Here is a 20,622-nt window from a genome sequence, read left to right as displayed (position 1 = left end):
ATATACACCACATCAACTGGTTAACTCTCATCTACCTGTTTGGTCACCTTCTCAAAGAGCTCAATAAAGTTTGTGAGGCACGACCTTCCCTTCACAAAACCGTGCTGACTATCCCTAATCAGTTTATTCTTTTCTAGATGATTATAAATCCTATCCATTATTACCTTTTCCAACGCTTTACCAACAAATGAGGTAAGGCTCACTGGTCTATAATTACCAGGGTTGTCTCCACTCCCCTTCTTGAACAGGGGAACCACATTTGCTATCCTCCAGTCATCTGGCACTATTCCTGTAGACAATGACGAGTTAAAGATCAATGCCAAAGGCTCGACAATCTCCTCCCTGGCTTCCCAGAGGATCCGAGGATAAATCCCATCCGGCCCAGGGCACTTATCTATCTTCACCCTCTGTAGGATTTCTAATACCTCTTCCTTGTGAACCTCAATCCCACCTAGTCTAGTAGCCTGTATCTCAGTATTCTCCTCGACAACATTGTCGTTTTCTAGAGTGAATACTGTCGAAAAAATATTCATTTAGTGCTTCCCCTATCTCCTCTGACTCCACACACAACTTCCCACCACTACCCTTGATTGGCCCTAATCTTACTTTCATCATTCTTTCATTCCTTAAATACCTAAAGGCGGCCTTAGGGTTTACCCTGATCCTATACGCCAACAACTTCTCATGTCTCCTCCTAGCTCTTCTGAGCTCTCTCTTTCGGTCGTTCCTGGCTACCTCGTAGCCCTCAAGCACCCTAATTGAGCCTTCACATCTCATCCTAACATAAGCCTTCTTCTTCCTCTTGACCAGAGATTTCACTTCCTTCGTAAACCCCAGCTCCCGCGTTCGACAGCTTCCTCCCTGCCTGATAGGTACACACTTATCTAGGACACACAAGAGCTTTTCCTTGAATAGGCACCACATTTCTAATGTGCCCATCCCCTGCAGTTTCCTTCCCCATCCTCTGGTCCCTAAATCTTGCCTAATCTCATCGTAATTGCCTTCACCCCCCAGCTATAACTCTTGCCCAGTGGTATACACCTATCCCTTTCCATCACAAAGTAAACATAACAGAATTGTGATCGCTATCACCAAAGTGCTCACCTACTTCCAAATCTAACACTATGAAGTCCCCGACGACAACTACCCTGTCTCTCTCACTCTTATCGAGAATCATCTTATCTGGAGCTATTCGGAGGCCAAGAGAAAACTCCAAACAGGGTGACCTCTCCTTTCCTGTTTCTAACCTCAGCCCATACTACCTCAGTTGATGAATCCCCAAACATCCTTTCTGCAACTGTAATACTGTCCTTGACCAACAATGCCACACACACCACCACCACCACCCCCCCCCCCCCCCCCCCCCCTTTATCATCTTCTCTGTTCTTACTGAAACATCTAAATCCCGGAACCTGCAACAACCATTCCTGTCCCTGCTCTACCCATGTCTCCGAAATGGCCACAACATCGAAGTCCCATATCTTCCCTCAAACAAGGGGACCAAAACTGCTCACAGTACTTCAGATGTGGTCCCACCTGAACCTTAAACTGTTGCAGGAAGACACTCCTACTTTTTACTCCAATCCCCTTGAAATAAAAGGCAGCATTTCATTAGTCTTCCTGTTTATCTATTGCACCTGTGTGCGAGCTTTTTGTGTTGTGCACATAAATAATCTCATCTCCCTTTGTGTTCCAGCATTCTGTGGTTTTTCCTCCATTTAATAATATTCTATTCTTTTGTTGTGCCTTCCAAACTCCTCCCTTCACATTTTCCCCACATTATACATGGCAATATACTACTTTCATCACCATAGACTTTTATCTTGAGATCTAACTTTTGAGAGATTCCTTGTCAAACACTAAGTCCAAATACAACACATCTACTGGTTCCCCATAATCTCTGGCTTCAGCTTCCTCAAAAAGCTCTAATAAATTTGTCAGACATGAATTCCCCTTCATGAAGCCATTCTGACTCTGCTTGATTAGATTATTATTTTATCAATGTGCCACTATTGCTTCCTTAATGTCTGCTGTGCATGTATAAACCTCGGTCCATCTGCTCGTATACTCCCTTTAGAATTGTACCCAATATTTTATATTGTCGTTCAACGTTCTTCTTACCATCACTTCAAACTTCCCATCACTGAACCTCCCTACCAGCTAACCATCCACTTCACAAGCTTGCCAATGTTCTTTAAGTTTCACACTGTCCTCTTCAGAGTTTACAATTCTACCAAGTTTTGGGTCATCTACAAACTTAAAACTTGTCTGCTGCACACCAACATCCAAATGATTAATATATATCAGAAAAGCAAGGGTTCCAATTCTGATGCCCTGGAGAACTCCATTATAACCCATCCTCCAGGCTGAAGATTATACTTTGACCATTAATCTGTCTGCCATCATTGTACCCATGTTGCTACTGCCACTTTTAGATCATGACCTATAAAACTTTCCTCAAGTCTGTTGTGGCACTCCATCAAATATCTTCTGAAAAATCCATATATACCATACCAATAGCCTCATCAAGCCCGTTACCTTTTCAAAATACTCCAGCAAGTTAGTTAATTTCCCTTTTAGATGCTGACTGTCCCCAAGTAACACACTTTTTCCCCCGTGTGACTACTTATTCTATCCCAAATAATTGCTTCTAGACATTTGACCACCATTGAAGTTAAACTGACTGATCTCTAATCAATGTAATTATCCTCACAAACATTCTCAAACAATGCCATAATGTTTGCAATCCTCCTGCCTTTTGTCAATTCCCCCTAGTCTACAGAAGACTGAAAGAATATGGCCAGTGCCCTACAACTTCTACCCTTACTTTCTTCAGAATTCTTGGATCTATCCATCCTGATGTCTTATCAACTTTACGTATGAACACTATACTACGGATAACTTCTTTGTTAATTTGATCATTTCTAACGACAGATTCCTCTTCTGTCACCACAGTCCAGACAGCATCCTCCTCTTTTATAAAGACTGAAAAGTGGTATTCATTTAACATCTCTGCCATGCCCCTGCATCCATGCGCATATCCTCCTTTTGGTCTTCAAATCAGCCCTACCCCTCCTTTAACTACTCCTTTGCCATTTAGATGCCAACAGAAGATTTCAAGTAATTACTCTTTGCTTCTGATAATTGATTTCTCACCTCCTGAATGTGTCTTCACTTCAACTTTCCCAATATCTATTTGTATAGATCTAACAAAACATATTAAATAGAACACAAACAAAGTATTAAACAGCAATGAGGGACTGTATTGCACAGTGTTAACTTCGTTGCTTCCCAATGACGAGGTGTCCTGTTTCAGAGTAGTCAGCCAATGGGAAGGCGGGAGCACTCCAGTATGAGAGAACAGAGGTATGTGCTCTTGGATCAGGATATGGCTGAACATTTGGGAGTCTCACTGGGTGTCAAGCTGGCAGGTCTGGTAGGAATATGTGTCGAGACTTTTTTGAGTGAAGGGGTGGAATTTGCAATATTCGGCAGTCACCTAAGCAGCTATCAGTACTTTGAAGAGTGTAAGACACACACTTCATGGCACAAGCGGCACTTTTTCTAACACTTCTTTCAATATTTCTAAAACAAAATGTAACAGGTCAATCAACAAAGACTTCATTATCCCAATTGTTGTTAAGTCAACTAATTAATTTAACATGTTTTTATCTCTTCAGAGTCTCAGACATATTAGAGAGAAGAAAAAGATCAGCCAAGAGGTGATAGGGAAATCAACTGCTGTGGTCTGTGAGGGAGCTGCTGACATAGGTGAAGAAAGGGTTAATAACTGGCAAAATTAGTTTGAGAGATGACAGAGAAGAAGGTTAGGATGTTATCGCTGTCTCAGAACATGCACTGGTCATATTTTAAGCAACTTCTTTTAATTCAAAGTACATTGGAGCAGTGGAAGGGAACACGTAATCTTATACATAGTCTATCCAGAGTCAAGACCAATGTGAGCGTACATAAACTGAAACAGCCTACAACTGGGGCACAGGTAAAAACTCGTAAGTAAACGACAAGCTTAAACATCAGAACAAAAAAGGAGAAAGCAACTGCACTTGCTTCTTGTGAACAGAGACCGTGGTTAGAGACGCTTCTATCCAAAGCATACGACCTGTGTTTTTTGCATCGGGAGGTATGGTGAGAGGTATTAAAGACTAGAGAATCACTCAAGGACGTTAGAACAAGAAGTTCATTTGATTCTGTTGGAAGAGTTGGCTGAAGAGGGATTTGTTTAATATGATAAAAGACTCACCCTGATGATGTATGGAGTGATTTTGCTGGAGCCAGAAAGAGCTTTGGGTTTGAATCCTAAGGCAACAGTTCTGCAGAAGGTAAGGTATAATGTGGTGTGGGGTTTTCAGTTGTGTTAATAAGTTACTGGGAAATACCCTTTTTACAGCTTAGCATATTAGCTGCCCACTTAGTAATGTTTAGTTGATGTTGACTTTAGTGTGTTTACTATACCAGATATCCTAAAACATGAAATCTTGTTGTGGAATCTTCTGAGTTGGTTGCTGGAAAATTGATGTCTCTTGTTAAATAATATAGGGTCTCCAATGTAACATAGCCAATTAGAAACCACTGTCAGTAATCTCAGGATTACGTCCTCACCTAAGTGAAGGAAGACCAGAAAGATTATGGAAATTAATGCACAGTTAAAGACATGGCATTGGATAAACAATAACTTTTTCCAAGCCACCTGTATCAGTATTGGGTTTACCTGGAAGGAGAAACAGGACTGAAGAACAGTGGGACATTTTGTTTTAAGAGTTGCAAAGGTACTGAATGGTAATATTTCAAAGACAAGAAGCTACTATTAGTTTTAGAATATCATGAAAAATTAAGGAATTGGAACTGAAGTACAGAGATTAAGAAGACTATCATAATAATAGCAAAATCACGAAATATGAGACAATCAGGTAACAAGCAGATTTTGACTTCGGTTGAAAATTGGTAGGAAGGTAGGAGAAGGAACAGAGATAAAGGGTACATACTCAAGATTGAAAAGATGTGGTCAGTAGTGATCCCAAGGGATGTGTTCTGGGCCTTCAACTTTTCATCATGATTATGAATGACTTGGAAGAAATAGAAGATGCACATTGAAATTTGCAGCTTGGACTAAGTTTAGACAGACAGTAATTAGTGCAGACAGAAAGAGGGAGCTCCGTAGAAACAGACATTCAGTAGACAAGACTGTGCCAGATCAACCTCAATCTGGTGAAGTACATGGTGGATCCAAGACAGACAATTTCTTTTCTCCCGGAGCCTAGGGACAGGAGTGGATTATAAAGCTCAAGGCCTTTCTCTTTTATAATGACTCCTAATGTGCATCCTAACTACTCATCTACCATAGCTCAAGATCCCTTAATACCCTTCGTTGTAAAATCTATTCATCTCCTGTGAAATTAACTGAGGTAGTATCACTGATGTATTGTGGGAGAGAGTCTGAAGTTTTATCTTTCATGGTACAAATAATGTTTCCTACCTTCTCTGCTAAATAACCCGATTCTGATTTTCAATGTATCATGTCTGTACCATTTACTTTAAAAGCTACCTGGCTACCCCCGTTCTCCAGCATCATCTCGACCATCTTCCAAATGAAATCACTTTCAAACATATATCCAGCTGTTTTTGAAACCTCTTATGGAATCACCTTCATTACTGAGGCAGCACATTCTAAATTCTAATAACACTGAGTAAAAAAGTTGCTCCTCATCTCACTCCTAGCTCTCTTACTGAATTTCAAAATTGTAACCCTTAGTTACTGAAATACCAAATGGAATGTCCTTCCTGACCCTGTCAAAACACCTCAATAAAGGTCACCTCTTCAATCTTCTCTGCTTCAAGGAGAATAAGCCTAATATCTGTAAACTTTCCTTGCATCTAAAATCCCTCAATCCTTATTTCATTGCAATAAATCTCCTTTGCACTCTCTCCAGGGCTTTAACATCCTTTCTTAAATAATGTGTCCAGAACACAATACTGTAAATGTGATCTGACCAATGATTTGTTGAGGTGTAGCATCACTTCCTTTTTTACAAATACTCTGTTTATAAACCCAAGGATCCTGAAAGCCTTTTTAGCATAAAGTTCAAAAGCTTCATTGGAAGACATAGAACAGTACATTTTGATTTCTTTCCCACAGATTAAAAAGTCCTTTGAGCAGCTCAGTTAAATTAACAATGCTTCAGTGTCCTACAATACCCGACGACTGCACTCTCTTGTGCTGAAACAAGTCCAGCCCATTTTACACTTTAGATCTGTTGAGATGATTTGAAAGTTCTGGAGAAAGTGTGGCATTAATTTAGATGCAACTGGTACACAAAATGTAGTTTATACATTAAATTTATTTTGAATTTTAAGAGGCACGTTTCACATGTTAAACCCTTCTCGATATACAACCTCATGATTGCATTCTTATTAAATATTCCATTTTTGGAATTATTGCCACAAAGACTTACTTACAAATGTAACAATTGGAAACTCTCAAAAATCATAGAATTCAATATATTATAAAACTAACAAGATTAGTTACAATAGCCCCCAAAAAATGTCAATTTAAATAATTTTACTTACCTGCAGTTTGTGCAGGGTTGATGCCAATTCCATCTGCAATGAAACACATTCATCTTAAACAATCACAATTCCAGGAGGAAGACAACCAGTCTTCTGATAGAACAATTGCTTAACAATTAATGTAGCTACAGTTTGCTGCATACATATTGAAAAGTTAGACCATTCACAAAATTAGCATTCCTTTCTTTGATATCACATCTATGGCTGACAGGCATATTGGACTCAAGATGTTTATAATTTGCTTTTTTGCAAACCTCTATCTATTCTTGTTATATGGCAAATACTGAAGCAAACAAGATGACAATTTTGAGCAATAACAGAAGGTTAAGCATACTAGTTATATTTTTCATTTCAGATTATCCAGCAATTCAGGCATATTTTATGTAATCACAACATTTTAAAAAAAAATTGCATTAAAGTCTATTTCAACATATTTCCATTTGGTGCTTTTTTGAAGGAATGTCACATTGTGTCAATTTTCTAAAATTGTGCCTCTTCAAAAGCATCAAAACCATTTTCCTTAATGCGCCCACACTACTGTAATATATACAGTACCTAATAAAATACTAGAGTAATAGAAGTATTGACAATGTTAAACTTGCAATCTGAATTTTCAAATCCTGCACATATTTCAGCTGTCAAACATTTATTGTATTATAATTACTCTGGATTTAGAATTTGTCAATGTCTGCCAATAAAACACTGATCCAAACAGCAACAAAACACTCAATGTTGATGGTTTGCAATAAAATACTTCATATTTCCTTACCATTTGTTATGATAGCACTGCTTGCTGCAGGTACTTTAAACTGAAAACAAAGGAAGATATTGAGAATAAAGTTAAATAGTCAAGACTGAATTTTTTTGAAAAAAGCAACAGATCCTTCTAAAGCAATTTTTGGAGATTATGCAAAATTGCGTTTGACTAAGGTGTTACCATCAGAATAGTTTTTGGATCTTGGCTAGCACGGGAGCCAAAGAACTTCATCAATATCACTGTCATTAACACTAATGGTCTTTTGTATTATAAGCAGCTTTACGTTATTCTCACCAATTTAACAAATTCACTTTAAAATGCTTAAATGAAAGCTCACTCCTTTTCCTGAGAGAATGCAATCAACTGAGTCAGTAAATGGATGGTTGGGCATTCCACTGAAACTCAGGCTGCAAGACTAGTGCCTGTAGTATTCAAAGTGTTCAGTGTTTGCTCTGGTATCTCTGCTGACCTGAGCAGCTGTCAGGAGTTTATGTCAAAAAGGAGCAATGACACTGCTCTAAACTGCCAATGATGCAAATTATCATTTTAGGTCACTAGGTGCTCATAAACCTTAAGAGTGTTGGAAAATTAAAGATTTCCCACTGGCAAGCAAGTACCAGTTTGCTGACAAAGTGGCTTATGGAGAAGAGCATAGCAATGCTACTGGTTAAAGATTACTGACAGCGAATGTGTTATGAGCCTAGTAACTCTGGGTGGGGCCACAACCTTGCCAATCCCAGGAATGAATATTTTATTGAGCAACATTCTCAACAGTCGCAAAACATAACCCTGAAAATGAACTTTCAGCCCCTCTGGGCTGATGTTAAGGTCTTAAAATATAGATGTCGGTCATTCGGCCCATCAAATCTGCTCTGCCTTTCAATGAGATCAGAGTCGATTTGGCAATCCTCAACTCCACTCACCTGCCTTTTCCCAACATTTGATTCCCTTACTGATTAAATATCTTACTATCTCGGCCTTGAATATACTTAACAATCCAACTTCAACAGCTCTCTGCAGTAAAGAATTTGACAGATTCATTACCCTCAGGAGCAGAAATTCCTTCTCATCGATGTTTTAAATCACAAACCCCTATTCTGAGACTATGCTCACTGGTCCTGTATTCTCCCACATGGGGAAAGAGCCTTCCTGCATTGACCCTGTTAAGTCTTCGGAGAACCTTGTACATTTCAACAAAGCCACCTCTCATTCTTCTACATTTCAAATGAGTACAGATCCAATCTATTCAATCTCACTGGTAAGACAGTCCCTCCATGCCTGGTATCGATCTAGTGAGCCTTCTGTGGACTGCTTCCATATCCAGTATATCTTTCCTTCGATAGGAGTGCTAAACTGTTCACTGTATTCCAGCTGTTATCCAGCCATTGCATTGTCAAGTTCTACCAAAACTTCTTTGCTTTTAAACTCTATTCCCTTTGAAAAAAAAAGACCACATTCCATTTGCCTTCCTTAGTACCTGCTGAACATGTATGATAGCTTTCAGAGATTCACGAAGAATTCCTAAATCCTCTGTTCCACAACTTTCTACAGTCTAAAACCATAAGACCATAAAAAAGGGAACAGCAGTTTTCAACCCCTCAAGCCTATGCCACCATTTAACAGCATTGTGGTGAACCAACGTTCCTTATGTCCACTATCCTTCCCTATTCTTCTACTGATCAAGAATCTTCCTCAGACTTAAATATACACAAGGACTCTGACCCAAGGAATTCCAAAGACATTCAACCCTTTGAGAGAAGAAACTCTCCCCCACTGCAGTCTTAAATTGCTGCCACTTTATTCTGAGACCATGCCCTCTGGTTCCAGACTCTTCCATGAGAGAAAACATCCTTTCAGTATCTACCCTATCAAGTCTCTTGAGAATTACATACGTTTCAAAGAGATCACCTCTCATTCTTCTAAACTCTAGTCAGGACTGTCCCAACTTGTACAATCTTCAGTAACATATCTTCCATACTAGGAATCATCCCCATGAACCTACTGTGAAATGCCTCCAATGAAATTACATCTTTCCTTATATAAGGCGGCCAAAACTGCACTCAATACTCCATATGTGGTCACAACAGCACCTGGTCCATAAGAGTTTCCTACTCTTATATTATCCCATTGAAATAAGGCCCAACATTCCATTAGCTTTCTTGATTATCCTGCTGTAATCGTGTGCTAACTTCCTGTGTTTTGTGCACAAGTCCCTTTATGGTACAGCTTTGTGCAGTTTCTCTCCTCTTAAATATTCTGTTCTTCCTTCCAAAAACAAACAACTCTGCATTTTCCACTATGTTAACTTTTTGCCCACTTACTGAACTTACCAATATTTCTCTATGAACTGTCAGTGTCCCTCTCGCAGCCTGCCTTTCCATCTATTTTTATGTCATCTTCAAATTTAGCTACGCTACATTCACTTCCTTCCTCCAATGCTCTTTTGAGGGTTCATGTGAACTCGACAGGCCTGCTTTCACACTGCAGGGATTCTATGATTCAAATGTACAACTTTCAATACTGTGGGGTCTTACCTTATGACTTATTCTTCTGTGAGGTATGCTATTGACTTAAATAATATTCAGCTCCTTCATATTTCCTATGAAAAAGTGTCTGACTTCATATTTCACCACATTATATTCCATCTGTCAAGATTTTATCACTTGCTTAATCTGTCTGCATCCGTCTGATAAGTAAACTTGCTCTGTTGTAGGAAACTGCTTCTGGCAGAGCTGTCGAAACTCTCAATTTCATGCCTTCATTACTTCTAAGCACAATCACTCCAAACACTCCTGGATAGTCGTCTACACTCCACCAATGGAAGGGTATACAAATTTTCGTTGTACGTCACTAAATTTCTAGCAACTTTTATTTTACTACCCCTGTTTTTCGTACGTAAGTTGGCTTCCGCACAAGCAATATTTGAATATTACTATTCTCCTCTTTGATTTCAAATTCCTCCTCTGGGTCTGTAATCTCCATCAGCCTTATTACTTCTTAAATTATCACTGAACCTCACATTCTGGCTCTTGTGCACCCCCAATTTCTCTTGCTTCACCACGGATGGCCATGCATTCACCTGCTTTGGCCCCAAGGTCTGGATTACCCTCACAAGCAACACAAGTAGGTGCAGCCAAGTGGTCCATTTCACTGCCATCTATTGTATTAAACCCCTCCAGCTCGTGGTCCTGCTTTAAAATACTTCTTAAACCCTACCTTTTGCCTAAGCCTTAGATCATTTGACCCAATATTACATTATGTGGCCCAATGTCATATTTTGCTTTATAATGCTGTTGAGAAGGGTTTTGGGATGTTTCGTTATATTTAAAGCATATAAATTATTGGCGATGCTGCTGTCTCAGCTGGATAACCATCAAATCTGCTTCATGTACCAGGATACATTAGGATTGATTCCCTGAAGTAGGCTTTTGTTATGCGCAGAAAGCCTGCGCAATGAAGCCTGTGCTAGAATCCATGCTTTCCCCAATGAGTCCGCATGCTTGGTTGACTGCTGTTGTCAGTGTCAGCAATCACTGCTTAGAATAGAAGCAGATCTCTACAGCATTCACAACCACCAGAGGAATGAAGCACATGTAGGAATGGAGGAGGTATGCAAATAAAGACCTGCAATTTGTGATCACCAACTACAATAAAAAAAAATTCATTGTTAACTTTGTGAATGCTTTTCCTAAAACCTGGACACCAAGTTCATGATGGGCCAAGAGTGGAGCTTGCAGGAGAAGGAAAGAAATGAAATAAATGTCATCTCCATCACTATGGTCAGCTGTATTCACCCCATAGCATTGTCTATTTTCAATCCCACCTCTGCCTATCAGCTACTCAAACTTCCAACAAATATTTCCGAGTTGTCCTGGCTGGTCTCCCAGCCTTCAAAAAAAAAGTTTGCGCTACACAGAAAACCTGCAATGCCAGAGGGAGTTGAATGCTTCAGCTCAATGCAAGTGACAAGAGTCCATAAGTTTCTCATTCAACTTAGGCATGCAAAGTACAAAAATCAATAGAAAGTTTGGGCTCTGCATTGAAGTGGGAGCATCTCCTGTTAAACACTCATGATTCATGGCACAAGCTGTGAACTTTCAAAAGATAAAAAGACGTACAAACAGTATGCTAGAATCAGTTTTTTTTAAAAAAAGTGGTCAGCAGTTATGACAGTCCCTGCTAATGCTGCTGAGGATCACGGATAATGAACAGAATCAAAATGTTCTCACTGTGTGAAGCCTCCTCCACATTTTACGGTACTAAGTGGAGGAATGTTCACAGTAAGGTTTTTTTGGGGAGCCACTGCAAGAAGTAAAAAGAAAAATACACTGCAAAATAATATTAGTAATAATAATCAGAGTACAAAGAAAGATCTGCCTTCAATTTTTTTTCTGGTAAGTGAAAGGGCATTAATCAATAGCTCCAAAACATTGACTTTCTGTAAATGAGAAGCTCAGCTCAGTAACAAATAAGATGCCGCAATGTTGCCTGCAAGGATTCCATTCCATTCTCCCAGTTCCTCCATCTCTGTTGCATCTGCTCAGACGATGCCTACCTTCACTGGGCAGCCTTCAATATGACTTCCATTTTCCTCAAACAAGTGTTTCCCCTTCTATTGTGATTGCAGGGCCTTCAGCCATATGCAACTCACCTTTTGCACTTCTGCCCACAGCACATCCCCTCCTGCTGAGAATGATAGTTTCCCCATGCTTTTACTTTCCACCCCAGTAGTTTCCACACTGAAAGGATCATCCTCTGCCCTTTCTGCCACCACCAAACACATCTTCTCTTCCCCTCCCTTTCGCTATCAGTGACCACTCCTTCCACTGCAGTCTGGTCTACTCCCCCATCACTTTGAATGCTTTCTCACTCCTCATGGCACGTTCCTTACAATCACAGAAGGAATAACAATTACCTATTCATCACCTCCTCACTCTCAAAGGCCCCAAACACATCTACCAGGTGATGCAAAACTTCACTTGCACTGCTTTCAATCTAGACGGCTGTATTCACTGCTTACACTGCAGTCTTCCTTTACAATGGGGAGGTTAAATGTTGGCTGGGTAACTTATTTTGCAACATTGCAACATGTAGCCAGGCAAGAAGCATCCAAGACTTTTCCCTCAAACAGGCAGTTCAGTGTCATCACATCAAAAAGCCACCTAAGGTCTACTTTATGTTCCATTTATACATGGGCTGCTGTTAGCCACAGGTTGCTGTAATTGCTGATCACTGCTTTCTCCTGATCCCTTGTCACTGAACAATGCCAGTCTCGTCAGCCAACATCCACCCAAAAGAAATTGTGGGCTGAAACTGAAACCTAGCACAAAGGAAGTTTCTTGTAGTTGTTGGAGGTCCACAGAGGCATGGTCACAGGATAAATGACAGGTCATTTTGCAATAAGAGGACAACAAATTTCTTCAGAGAAGAGTGAACCTGTGCAATTCACTGCCACAGAAGGCTATGGAGGTCAAGTCACTAAATATATTCAGAAAAGAAACAGATACCTTTCTCAGGGCTGAAGTTGTGAAAGCACACGGGTAGACTCCAACAGCATGATGCTGAGATAAAGGTTCAGCCATGATTAAGTTGAGCAGCGGAGCAGATGGGTCAAATGGTCTGATTCTGCTCCTAATTCCTATGTTTTTGCATTATACAGTTGTGCCATTCTTGGGGTGAAAAAGTTTCTTTTGCATTCCCAACGGCTTTCTTGGTAGCAATTTGATGATGGCCTCTAATTCTATTCTTCCCCACAACATTCTTTTCAAATCCACACCATCAAAACAAGGCATTATTTTAAAAGCCTCTTACTAGATCACTCCTCAGTATGTTTTTCCCCAAGGTTTTAAGAAAAGGTCTCTCACTGGTAGTGGTATAACCGGAGTCACCATGCCTCGGGTGAGGGTAGATGTTGAAAAGGACAGTCATTCAAGGTAACCTCAGCCATGTGAGAATTCAACCCATACTGTTGGTACTGGTCTGCATCACAAACTAGCTGTCCAGCCAACTGAGCTAACTGATCCCTCTTCTCTTCTAAGAAACTGAGTCTGTCTGTTCTTATCTGTGAAAACTGATCATTATTCAAAGATCAAGTTGAATGGGAAGGACTCCTGGTTTCTTTTCTCTGTGCAAGTCTTCTTGAACTTCTCTCCTGTAACTCCACCAACTTCACCTTTAAAAAGGAATTAATTACATCTTTGTCACCACAGAAAACATCATCTGATCATATGCATTTGCCACTTGCCTTCCATCACTTTGCACTTCTGTTGAACTTTCCCCAAGGTTCCTATCTATGCTAACTTTGAACTTGTACCTTTCTCTTGGTATCTTCTCTCTTGCTCTCTCGGAGCTCGTTACATCCAAAAGAAACAAACCAAACTAATATTCAAACTCTAATCAATGAGAAACGTGGAAGAGGATTTTTGAGCACGACCTCTGAGTAAAATCTCTGTCTCAACTGCAGGAAATACCTTAAGGATTTAATTCCTCAATTTATATTCTTGATTGACTGTGCTGGACACCCCTCAATTTATTTATATATTTATCGTGGTACTTGGATTTGTGGAGATTCTACTGAATTAATTGCTGTTAAATTTTCTGAAAAAGCAATTTAAACACATTTGCAAAGAAAATCTTATATTCAGTTGTGACATTGCTCTAAGTGCTACACTTTTTAATAAGCTTACTCACTAGATCGGATTGCAAGAAATGAAGTTACTTGAGCCAATTTCAGGTCTTCTGGAATCTATCCTTTATTCAACAGGAGTATTAAAATGTCAAATTATTAGCACTGTGCCATGTTAATCAATCATAGCTGGAGCATCAACATGGGTAATAAAACTGATCATGGTATCTAATTGCAGTGGCTACAGTTCCAAAGCACTTTGCTGGCTGTAAAATGTTCTTGCACTGCCTGAAAAATCACTATAAAAATGCAAATTTGGTGAGAAGGGAAGAGGGTGGTGCAGTAAAGCTTTACAGAATTTAGGTATCACCTTCTTTAAATAATGTAATTAGTTATTTGGCGAACTAAAATTGTGCATCATTGTAAAGTTAGTGTATTTAATATTTTGATGAGAATAATAAATCAACTGTGTGTACACCTATCTATTTGTACGTACCATTTACAGGTCAGGGTGACAATGCTGTTCTCATACAACTTAAAACTATTCGAGCAGCCGGTAATAAAGTGCCAATCGGTCCATTCTGTTTGCAGATTTACATTTTAGACTAAGTACAAAAAGGTTTGTGTCACCAAAATTTTAATCCTTACCTTTCAAACACTGCATCTAAGAATCTAGCTACAGATTTAAATACCAAAATATGGTTTTACATTTGGTTGTGCTGCTACCTAGAGACAAGGGATAATGTAGGCTTTTTTAATATACTTATAAGGAGTCTTTCAGTTATGCAGTTTGGGATTAACTGCTCTCCCACTAGAACTAGAGACACTGTTTATTTCTGTTTCTTTCCTCCATACTGACAGAATGTCATTCTGGAATGACAGAAAAATACTACATGCTGAAATTCTTGAATAAAACCAGAAATTGCTGGAAATTGTTAGCAGCTCATGCAATATAATTGAGAGAAAGTGTTAATCTGCAGGTCAATGATGCTTCATCAGTAATTTTCAAAGTGGCATTTGAGATCACAGAGGGTCACGGAGCACGGAAACAGCTCTCCAGCTCGCCCATGCTGACCAGTGTAACCCATATCCCTCCAAAGCCTTCCTATTCATATACCCATCCTGATGCCTTTTAAAAACTGTAATTGTACCTGCCTCCATCTTCCTCTAGCAGCTTGTTCCATACACGCACCACCCTCTGCACGAAGAAGTTGCCCTTCTGATCTTCTTAAAAATTTTTCTCCGCTCACCTCAAACCTAAGCACTCTGGATTTGGACTCCCCCAATCCTGGTACAAAGACCTCTGCTATTCACTCTATCCATGCTCATGATTTTACAAACCTTGGTACATTCAGGATTTTGCAGAAACAGGAGTTTGGGGCTTTAAAAATACAAACCAGAATTTATCGCTGGCTGTAAATTTGAATTCAAACGGATGTATAGTGAATAGACCTTATGCCATGCAGGTTCTACCAATGTGAGCCAGCCGGACTGGTTGTGACTGGCAGGAGATTCAGTAACAATATTGAAAAGCTTCCTTACGAAAAGAGTCACTGGTTAATGGATACAGATTCAGCAGGTAGCTGGGATCTGGATCACAGAGTTATATGGGAAGAGCTGGGGAGTTGGACTAACTGGTTTGCATCTCAAAAAGGACAGGCTTGATGAGCCAAGTGACAACGTTGTCAGCTATACTATTCTACGATTAAGTGATGGCAGGGCTGGTTCAAAAACCTGCTCCTTACAGTGCAAAACTTTACCCTGGTTAAAGAATTATTTTAGTCACCAAGCTATTAGCTCTGCAAACATACGCCAGTGGCACAAATCCAGAGTGCCAAAGTTAGGAGGGTTATCTCATAGACTAGTCAAGCAACAGCCCGTCAATCATACTCATGGAACTGTACCTTATAGACAATGTCCCGCCACCACCATCATCATCATCCCTGGATACACCTTCCATGGCCGACAGGTTAGACCCAGCAAAGGTGATAGCATGGTAGTATACAGCCAGGAGGGAGTTGCCCTTTATTCAACATTGACTCTGGACTCCATGAAATCTCATGGCTTCAGGATAAACATGGGTAAGGACACCTTCTGACTACCACATTCTGTCCTTCCTCCACTGACAAATTGGTACTCCTCCATGTCAAACAACATTTGAAGGAAGCACAGAGGGTGGCAAGAGTACAAACTATGCTCTGGGTGGGGAATTTCAAGATTCCACCATCAAGAGTGGCTCAACAACAGTACTACCGAGCAGGTTGGTTGGGCCTCTAAAGGACATAGCTGCTAGACTGATTCTGCAGCAGGTGGTGTGGGAACCAACAAAAAGGAAAAACATTTTGATCTCATCCTCACTGATTTGCCTTCTGCAAGTTTATCGGTCCATGGCAGTATCATTAGGAATGACCACCACACAGTCCTTGAGGAGACCAAGTCTCACCTTCACATTGATAATGTCCTCCAAAATGTGAGACACTATCACTGAGCTAAACTGGATAGAATTCAAACAGATCTAGCAATTCAAGACTGGGCCATGAGATACCATGGGCCACCAACATGAGCAGAAACAGACTCATAGCACAATCTAAAACCTCACGGCTTGGCCTATCCCCCATTCAAACATTACCAACAAGCCAGGGAATCAACCCTGATTCAATGGACAGTGCACATGGGCATGTCAGTAACAGCATCAGGCATTCTCAAAAATGAGATGTCAACCTGGTGAAGCTAGCAAACAGGACTATTTGCATGCTAAACTGCATTAAGGAGCAAGCAATAGATAGACCTAAATAATCTCACAACCAATGGACCATAGGTAAGCTCGGCAGTCCTGCCATATCCATTTGTGAATGGTAGTGGACAACTCACTGGATGAGGAGGGACCACAAATAGCCCAATTAGCAATGATGGCAGAGCCCAACACATTAGTGCAAAGATAAAGCTGAAACATTTGCAAGTGTCGAATGGGTGATCCATTTCAGCCTTTTCCAGTGGTCCACAGCATAATGTCAATCTTCAGCCAATTTGATTCACTCTGCGTGAAATCAAGAAACAGTTAGAGGCACTGGATGCTACAGAGGTTACGGGCCCTGACAACATTCTGGCAATAACACAGAAGACTTATGCTCCAGCACAGCAACAACACTGGCATCAAACCAGCAATGTAGAAATACCGAGGTATGTCCTGTACACCAAAAGCAGGGCAAAGCTAACCCTGCCAATTACTGCTTCAGCAGTCTACTCTCAATTGTCAGTATGATTGAAGGTTTCATCATCAGTACTATCAAGCAACACTAGCTCAGCAATAACCTGCTTAAAGATGCCCAGTTTGAGTTCGTTCAGGTCCACTCGGCCTCTGATTTCATTACGGCCTTGTTTTAAAAATGGACAAAAGAGCTGAATTCCAGAAGGTGTGGAGAGAGTGACACTCTGCTGCATTCAGCCAAGAGTAGCATGAAGAAGCCCTCAATAAACTGAAATCAACGGGAATGTGGATGAACATGCTCTGCTGGTTGGAGTCATTACAGTGTGGAGCTGGAGGAACACAGCAGATCAGGCAGCAGAGGAGCAGGAGAGTTGGCATTTTAGCCTAGGTCCTTCATCAGGATGGAAGTTTGAGGTGAAAAGTGACATTTACACCAGTTAAATGCCAGACTTTTACCAGCTCTTGGCATTCAATGGCATTACTGTCACTGAATCCCCATGACGAACGTCTGGTGGGGTTACCATTGACCAAAAACTGAACTGGACTTGCCATACAAGAGCAGGTCAAAGGCTACCAATACCACAGCAACTAACTAATGTCCTGACTCCCAAAAGCCTAGCCACCATCTACAAGACACAACTCAGTATGCGATTATCTGATTGACTGCAACTCCAATGACACTCAAGAAACTTACTACTGTCCAGGACAAAGCAGCCCACGTGGTTCGCACCACATCTACAAACGTCCACTCCCTCCGCCATTGATGATCAGCAGCAGCAGTGTGTACTAGCACTTAGATGCACTGCAGAAATTCAAAGATCCTTAGATAGCATCTTCTGAACCCATGGCCATTTCAATCCAGAAGCACAAGAACAGCAAATACACAGGAACATCACCACTTGCAAATTTCCCCACAAGTCACTCACCACCCCGATTCAGAAATATATCACTGTTTCTTTACGATCACTGGATCAACATCCTGGAATGCCTTCCTAACAGTATTGTGGGTTTAACTACAGTACACATACTGCAGCAATTGAAGAAGGCAGCTCATCTCCACCTTCTCACAGGCAACCGGGGGGTCAGGCAATAATGTTGGCCCACTAGTGATGCCAATGTCCCACGAACGAATTTAAAAAAGTGAGGTTGTAATACAAATCCATTTTTTTTTGAAATGAAGAGTTTTGCTGTCAGAGAACTTTATGTGCCTCTATGCAAATATAATACTCTAGCTTCAAAAACAGAATTTAATCCAAGTCTCACCACATTTTTTGATAAGGTCACTGCTGTCATCTTGAAACAAGCCTGCACTATCACAGATAAGTAAGAACTCAAATTAGCCAGAATCAGACAGAGGCTGGCAAAATATTCTACCTTTTCTTCAAGATCATTCAATCCGGTAATGCACACTTGGGGTAAAATAATTCCAAGGAACAATACCAAGACATTTAATAAATGAACCCCACATTGATCTGTTTCTGAAATACCCAAGTTCTTTGAACACAAATGCAGTATCTTCTGAAATTAGGTTATGCCAATTAATAATTCTGAGAGCACATTGAGAATGTACCCATTGCTTCCTCGTATAATTGATGCTCTTGTTGATCATTATATTGTGTACATTCTACTTGACGTACATATTTTGAAAGAAGAAACACACTGCTCATTCTGACAGGAATTTAAACAAGATCTCAACTGCAGTATATCACAGTAACTAGGTAAATAGCAATATGCAATCCAAGTGGGAAGGACTTAGATTATAACATGAGGCTATTAATTGCATGTCTTGAACAGACAGTCATAAATCCAAATAACCTACACATTCATCATTTACAAATTAATTTTTTGTTCCAATCCTTCCAGATCAAGATTTTTTTTCTAACTACCCATATAATTCAGGCTAAATCCACATCAATAATTTCAATTTAAAATAAATGATAAAATTGAAAAGAAGACTATGTATTCACAAATGATCCAACTCTTTGAAATCTCGAAGGGCTATTCAGTTACTCATGAATCCCTTCTGTATTTCAATACAGATATCGAATGATTGTATTAGGAGTGGTGACTTAGTTAGTCCTCCCTGTCGTGAAAACTGTGCAGTTCTGGGAGTGACTTTTTTTGGAATGGAAGACTTAAATTATTAGTCATAATGGCATTTACTTTTGCACTTACTTATGCAGAATTCGACTCAGTGTATTTAAAATTGATTTGATTTTTTAAAAAAATACAAGTCTTTCCATATAAAATATGAATTTTGAAATCAAATGACTAATAGAGATGAACTGACATCACAATTTCATACCTTAAAGTTAACCAAGTCTGCAAAAGTCTTTGCCACAGAGTAAACAGTTGCCTTCTTGCATAATCTAAGTAATATTGTTCTGACAAGTCACGAAATGAGACAAGATAATCTAAAGTAATAACTGTAGCAGATCTGGAAAATTTCTTCCAAGGATATGAATGCTCCTTGCAATTTATTTTTTTTCTTTCCATGGCACTTCATGAAGCCAAACATGGTAATAGCTGTGATAAACCAGAAAGCCAAAAACAAAGAAAAACAGAAATTGCTGGATGCTCAGGTCTGGCAGTATATGTGTAGGAAAAACTGTCACCATTTCAAGTTCAGGTTTTGAGAAAGCCAGTGCCTAATTGAAAGTCATCAAGATTCCAAACTTCTGCTGCCTCCCTCTCTTCCCCCCCACCCCCCTCACTTTTGCTGTCCCCTGCATGCCCTATTCATGCTGTTCTCTTGCTATCGGGAAGAAATCAGTGCTTCTATTTGCTGTTCAAAGTCTTACCTTATCTTGCTTAACCTTAAAATTCTGCTGAGATTAATTTCAATAATGGTTGGAATTACACAAAATACACAGCTAATTTGGAAGTTATCTTCACTGGTGATTCTTTGAACACTTCAATGTCACTAATCATGTCAGAAAGCAATATTTAATTATTACCTTACAATGAAACTATAATACTAGTCAAGGATTTTGGATTTAAACTGGTTGCATTTAAAATTTATTGAGTTTCATTAATAAAGATCTTGTATTGTATTTGGAGTCTTGCCAGGCAATTAAAATTTCAGTGGGAGAAACATTTTGGGAACAGTGATAGAATTCTGGTAGCTTTAAAATAGTTATCAATAAAGATAAGACTGGTCTCTTGGGTGGATGGGCTAAACTGGAGACAGCTAATTGCAACACCATTAGGTAGGAACTGGAGAAATTAGACTGGGGATGGCTGTTTGGATTTACAACATGTGGGAGTCTTTTAAAGGCCAGTTGATCCCAGCTCAGGACCAGCATGTCACTGTGAGGATGAAAGAATGGCAAGATTCAGGAACTTTGGAGGACAAGAGATATTGAAAGTTTAAACAAAAAGTGAAAGGTTTCATATGTAAGGTTTAAGAAAATGAAATCAGTCAAGGCCTTTGAGGAATTTAAAGGA

The 20,622-nt window shown here is 39.8% G+C and overlaps 1 protein-coding gene across 4 annotated transcripts in view; it reads right to left on the bottom strand.

Moving 5' to 3' along the window:
* The window catches only part of ufm1 (ubiquitin-fold modifier 1), a 52,518-nt gene that overhangs the window by 19,117 nt on the left and 12,779 nt on the right, over window positions 1–20,622 (bottom strand). Inside the window, exons 4-7 of one of the 4 annotated variants that reach the window (XM_048532723.2) lie at window positions 7,355–7,394; window positions 6,586–6,618; window positions 5,004–5,084; window positions 4,047–4,620 (exon numbers count right to left, since the gene is read on the bottom strand). In XM_048532723.2, the coding sequence (XP_048388680.2) occupies window positions 4,430–4,620; window positions 5,004–5,084; window positions 6,586–6,618; window positions 7,355–7,394 (345 nt within the window). In that variant the 3' untranslated portion in view covers window positions 4,047–4,429. Of the gene's footprint in view, window positions 1–4,046; window positions 4,621–5,003; window positions 5,085–6,585; window positions 6,619–7,354; window positions 7,395–20,622 lie in introns of those variants that run through there. The other 3 variants (XM_048532724.2, XM_059646732.1, XM_059646733.1) reach the window with 3 other exon arrangements.

This window comes from Stegostoma tigrinum, chromosome 6 (assembly GCF_030684315.1).
Source record: "Stegostoma tigrinum isolate sSteTig4 chromosome 6, sSteTig4.hap1, whole genome shotgun sequence".
Taxonomy (NCBI): domain Eukaryota; kingdom Metazoa; phylum Chordata; class Chondrichthyes; order Orectolobiformes; family Stegostomatidae; genus Stegostoma; species Stegostoma tigrinum.
Note: the sequence above shows the minus strand (reverse complement) of the source record. Positions and strands in the feature narration are given on the sequence as shown.